Here is a 6,119-nt window from a genome sequence, read left to right as displayed (position 1 = left end):
CTGCTCAGCTCGGGCTGGACTCGAACCGCTGTTGCTCAGAGCTCAAACTCTTGAGCGAGCTCTTAACCAACTGAGCCACTCGGCCGGCCCTCATCTTCACTTGTTTTGAAATGGTTAGAAAGCCAAAAATCGTGCCCCTCTAGATCTGGCTCTGGGCACAGGAGGCTCTCTACACAACACCCCACCTGGGTGGCCAAGTGTGCATGTGAATTAAAAATGTTGGTTCTTGTTTCAGATGTTCCGGAAGCTACACAACTCCTACACGGATGTGATGTGCAACCCCTTCTACAACCCGGGGGACTGCATTCAGTCCAGGTGGGCTGGCTGCTCTCGGGTCTGCCACCTTCTTTTGTAGGCCCTACCTTGCTAAAAGGCAACGATTCTGAAAAGGAGGGAAGGTCCTTTTAAGCGATAAACACTGTTCCCCTAAGGCAGCAATTCCGAAGTAGCAGAGCCCTGTTTTTCCAAACAAACTCTCACACAGATTTCCAACATCTAACAGACAGAGAGGAGTTGGGGGGCAGGGTGTGGGGCAGAGCTTGCCCATTTGGTTTCCCAGGTGCGCCCAGCAGGTACTGGGACGCCTCCACAGAACCCAGTGAGGGCCCAGGCATAATGGACAGGAGCCTCCTGGCAGAATATCCTGTCGCTGCCTGATTCTGTCTTTGATATTGAACTTGGATGGTGAGGAAATTGGATTGCAGGTGTCTTTAGTTTTCAAATAAACAGTCTTAACATCAGAATGTCATGAAGATGCTTCATAAAGAAGCATTCATGTGCACACACTTCAAGCCTACTCCTGGAAATTCCCTACATTTCTAGACGCTTCCCAAAGGCTCCTGGTAGCCAGCAGGTGAAAAGATACTGCACTGACTGGAGCCAGGCCCGTCCCATGGTGCCTTCTCTCAGCTGTGACACTGTGCTTTGTGTCATTCTGGGACCTAGAGGAGAGAAGCTGGCACCATTATGCAGAACCCCTTGTCTCCTGGGCTGCTCAGGGCAGGGACAGCCACTGTTCTCGCTGCACCACAGCCCGGCACTGCCTACACTGCAGCTCCTTCACCCCTGCCTGGAGACCCAGCCAGAGCAGGGCTGAGTCTAGTGGGCAGAGCTCCGGGAAACTGCAGGGAACTAGGAGGCAGGAGACCTAGGTTGTAATTGCTGGGTGGGGCTGGACACGCATCCTGGCCTCTCAGCCAAGATTACTTATCTGGATGTTGGAGACTGATGCCCAGAGCGTCCTGGGAGACAGGCAGTGCCGCAGAGCCTGTCTGTGTGGGCAAGGGGTGGAGGGCCCGGTCCCTTCTCTGAATTGGTCTGTTTCTGTTTGCAGGGCCTTCGATAGCATGGTGACATCTATGATGATACAAGTCTGTTGAACAAGAACACTGCTGCCTGTTGATTGAAGAGAAGCATTTTGTATATAACCATATTGTGTTGATGTATATTTATTGTCATTTGTCTCTTCCTGAGTGTCACAGATGTGCTGTGGGGGGCAAGGCCTGGTTTGGTGCATGTCTATTAAAGGTCTTGTGACGTTAGATTTGGCGTTTTCTTTCTGTGTCACTTCTTTCTGTGTCACCAGAGAGTCTAACTAAGAGTTTAATTAATGCAAGACTTTTTAGGGACTGGGGCAGAGGTCAGAGACTAGACAGAGCTGGGAGCTGCTGTCCCCACTAGGCACAAAGGGGCAGGGGGAGCAGGGTGGCGGGCGCCCACAGCGCTTGGAGCCCTGGAGAGGCTGCAGCCATGGGGCAGCTGAGGAGGCCCCAGAGGGACTGACGTGCTGGCTTCTGCTCCACCCGCTGCTCTTCCTGCGCCCTCCAGTGGCCAACCAGGTGGTGTGGTGTGTAAGGCCCCCTAGAAGGGCACCAAGGACAGCCCACACACCTTCCTCCACAGGGAGAAGTCCTTTTGTCTTGTATCCGGCCTGACTCTGGACGTGGCCCAGCTTTGGGAGGCAGCCCTCAAAAGATCTAGGACACCTCGTGTAACTGCAACGTCTCACCTGCGGCTGCTTTGTAACCGTGAATGGGTTCTCTTCTGCCTGTTAGTGCAGGGAGTTCCTAATGGCCAGAGGGCCAAACAGAGGGTTAGGAGATGAGTCCTCTCCTGCCCCCCAGATCTGTGGGCAAGCTGCCTGGATGGGTGGGGGGCTTGCTTACATTTGAGGAGCTGATGTAATCATATGTCTGCATTCTGCTTCCCCAAAAGCCTGCTCAGCCAGGTCCAGAGCACAGTCCTAACAGTTGACCATGACTGAGGTGACAGCCCCTTTTGGGGTTTGGCATCCCAGGTTCTAGTATACTTTGTCCTTTGATAACATGGCCCATGAAGTGGGAGAAGTGACAAGGACCTGCTGGGTCTGAGCCCCACCTTCAGGCTGCTCCACATTGTTTTTAGCCCGGCTAATGAGTGTGCCCCAAGGCAGTCGTGAGTCCCCATCACCCACCTCAAACCTGGGGAGAGGGCCTCTGACCAGGAGGAAGGTGGCTCAGTTCCTTCTGGGGAGTGGGGAAGGCTGTAGCGTCAGTCAGCCTGGGGCTAGAATTGGGAGATGAACTCTTCTCTGCACCCCTTTGGATTTCCTTGTATTCTAATGAGCATGGGATTAATTTTTTTAAATTACAGAATAAAATAATCAGGAGGGTGTTTAAAGCACAAGTTCAGGTGGAATTGTAACACCTAGAGTAGGGCTGAGAAGTACCAACCTGTAGGTGATGGTTGTAATGCTAGTGGGCCGTAGGCCACTCTCACACATGGTTTCTTCCCTGCAGTCCATGGTTGAGGTTTTAGCAGTGATTTCTGCTGCCTGAGTAGTGGCTCTGCAAGTTGAGTAGGGATTGCAAATTGGGACTCCCAACATCCATTGGATTCAGGTGGCAGATGGAGTATTCTTTCTTTCTCATCTTTTTCCTTCTCCCTGCCTGGAACTTGGATATGATGGTTGGAGCTCAGACAGCCATATTGAGAACATGAGGATGTGATTTATCCACTAAGGATGGGGAGCAAAAAGCTAGCAGGAGCCTGGGTCTTTGCTGACATACCATCCCTGATGTATCTGTGTTCAGCAATTTTTTATGTGAGAAAATAAACTATTTTATGGAAGCCATTGCTACTTGGGTTTCTCTGTGGGTACAGCCAGACCAAACCATAAATGCTTTTTCTACGTCAGGGAGTTTTCACACACACTGTTAGGTAGCATCTCATTTTAAGCCTGAGGAAATGAAGGATTATAAGTAATCTGTTAGCCTTTGTCCTGTCAGCAGAACTGTCAGCAGTTTCAGGTTATCTTTTTGCATCTCTGTACATGAGGCTGGCCTCATTGAGGGCTACCTGCCTGCCTGTCCCTTGCCACTCCTTGGGTGCTGCTCCCAGTCAGCCCTTGGCTGTTGTTCCAGGTGATTTCTCCTGCTGAAGTTCACCACTAGCAGTTCAGTCTTCCCTTGGGCATCAGCACCTCAACCTCTCCTGCCCCAGACCAGATGGGGGCAAGGGGACCCATGTGTCTCAGCTTTCTCTGGGCACAGCCATGCAGGTCTGCTCAGCGGCTCACCACTTGGAGCCCTTGCCAACCCATGTGGTGGCCACATCCAGGAGTGCTTTCCATCCTCCTGCCACTTTGGCCTGCTCAGGCCTGAAATCCACAGGAAAAGAGGGACTCGTGGGCCCAGTCTCGCCTCGAAGTGGCCACACAGAAGGGATCAAGAAAATGCTTCCCAAAAGGAACTATTGGGTTGTCGGAAAAGTCATGACGTATTTTTTCTATGCTTTTTGTTGCAAAAATGCATCATGACTTTTCCGACAACCCAATACTTGGGGTAGAAGACTCAGTGGGACCTTACAGAAAAGCCAACATGCACGATGAGTCCATCAAGACCAACACATATCCCACTTACTGAGGAGGAGAACAGCCTAAGGTGTTGAGCGGGTAGGAGCTGGCATCATCTGCCTGGTACTATATAAAGTGCAGCTCAGGGAACTCCATCTGGCGGCATGCCTCTCCTGCAGCCCCCACTGCTCATGGTCCTGACCACACACAGAGACTCCAAGGCCAAGCCGGGCTCTGCCCTGAACTGCTGGGTGGCCTTGGCAAGGTCCCCTGACACTCAGCCCTTCTACCCACATTTTCACTAGGAAGGAGGGGCTTAACACCACAGAAATTTACTCTCTCACAGTTCTGGAGACCAGAATCAGAAATCAAGGTATCAGCAGAGGGGGTTCCTTCTGGAGGTTCTGAGACAGGGTCCATTCCAGGCCTCTTTCCACTTCTGGTGGCTGCCAGTGATCTTTGGGGGCTCCTTTGCTTATAGACACATCACCCCAACCTCTGCCTTCATTTCCGTCTGTACATCATCTTCTCTGTGTGTCTGTGTCTGATAGATCCAGTGTGTGTCTTCTGATTTAGGGCCTACTCAGATGGTCCAGGATGACCTCATTTCAAGATCTCCAACTTAATCGCATCTGCAAAGACCCCTTTTCCAAATAAGGCCCCCTTCGCAGGTTCTGGAGATTAGGACGTGGACATATTTTGGGGGAGGGCCATCATTCACCCTACTATAAGGGCCAACATTGACCCCAGGTCACAAGGGGCGTGTGAACCTGGCCTGAGGGTCAAAGACGCATGTGGGTAGAGAGCAAAAAGGTGGCCCATCCTCCCCAGAGAACACTGTCTTCGCTGGTGCTGGAGAAGGGGAACCAGGGACAGAGACAGGGACCAACCCACCTGTACATTGAAGCACAGAGCAGCTCTGTTAGAAGCTTAGGGAATTGGTAATCAAATAAGCATAACAAGGCAGAGAGAGTTCCGTTAGAAAAGGGCTGAAAGGGGGCCGGCCGAGTGGCGTGATGGTTAAGAACTGGCTTGGGATGCCAGAGGGCCCCGGTTCGGATCCCACATATGAGGGCCAGTGACACTGCCCTCTACAGCTAAGATGCTGAANCACCAGTTGCCTCATTAGCACACCACAGACACCCTTATCACACCAAGAGTTTCAGGAGCTGTATACCAGGACTTTTATCGTATCATCAGTACTGAGCACCACTCTGCCCTCTGCCTTGCCTCAGTCCTCACATCACTGTGAGGAGAGCTGGACGGGGAGGAGGTGAGGCCCAAAGAGCTTCAGTAACTTCCCCCAGCTCGGAACCCAGGTTTGTCTGCATCCCCACTTTGCCCCCACACCTCACATTGGCTAATTTCAGAATCTCCATGTCACTCCTGGCTTCCTCCGGCAAGGAGCACAGGGGACAAAGTTGCAGAGAGACAAGTGAACAGCTTAGCTCTCAGTCAGGAATCTGGCCACCTTCCTACTCTTCACAGGGCTGGACCACCAGTGTAATAAACGATGTGACCGTGGGCCTGGGGCTGCACACAGACCCGATGGGACATTCTTCCTGCTTCAGTTAAAAGACCTGACCTTTGGCCAGAATTCTCAAGACGGCGGGAGCATCCTGCCTAGCTGGACAGGGGCAGCCCTGGAGCAAGGCAGGTGCAGTGGGCTAAAGGCAGAGGAAAGAGGCTTTTTAGGCAGGCAAGGCCTGGATCTTGGTCAGCTTGGCACCCCCTTCTGGGCACTAGGTGGGAGGGCAGGAGTGAGCAGGGTGTGCTAGGGAGTTGGACCTCACCAGGCCAGGGCTGCAGCTGGTCTGAGCTGCCCCTCCATCCTTCCAGAGTCCCAGGGGCAAGAAAGGGAACAGTGCAGAAGGGGTCTTCTCCCGGCCTGGACACGACAACCTCGCTTCAACTTCACCCCCCTGTGAGGTTGCAGCCGTCAGGGCCGGGCGCTACCCTCACACCGGATGACCGTCCTCACGGCCCTCCTCCCACAAGTCTGCCCTTACCCACAGTCCAACACCTGCGGGCTTCCCCCACCCGCCACCCCGAGCGCAGCGCTCCCCAGGAGCCCGGCCCGCACTCACGTCGTCCATGAGCAGAAGCAGGATGTTGGGGGCCTGTGGGACGCCCTTGGCCCCCAACCCCACTGCACTCAGCACTAGTAGCAGCCACCACCTCATTGCCGCAGCAACCGGCGCCATGGCAACCACGCCGGGCGCCGCCGAGCCCCGGCGAGCAGCAATCACAGGACTACGGCTTTTCCGGCCTGGCGGCGGGGCGGGGC

At 53.6% G+C, this 6,119-nt stretch overlaps 1 protein-coding gene across 1 annotated transcript in view; it reads right to left on the bottom strand.

The window, feature by feature from the left end:
• The window catches only part of GALNS (galactosamine (N-acetyl)-6-sulfatase), a 29,004-nt gene extending 22,892 nt beyond the window's left edge, over positions 1-6,112 (bottom strand). The window contains exon 1 of the mRNA XM_019654480.1: positions 5,920-6,112. Coding sequence (XP_019510025.1) covers positions 5,920-6,036 — 117 coding nt within the window. The 5' untranslated portion in view covers positions 6,037-6,112. The remainder of the gene's footprint in view (positions 1-5,919) is intronic.
• Positions 6,113-6,119: the final 7 nt, after the last annotated feature.

The sequence above is a fragment of the Hipposideros armiger genome, unplaced genomic scaffold (assembly GCF_001890085.2).
Source record: "Hipposideros armiger isolate ML-2016 unplaced genomic scaffold, ASM189008v1 scaffold_224, whole genome shotgun sequence".
Lineage (NCBI taxonomy): Eukaryota > Metazoa > Chordata > Mammalia > Chiroptera > Hipposideridae > Hipposideros > Hipposideros armiger.
This window is presented reverse-complemented; position numbering and strand designations above follow the sequence as displayed.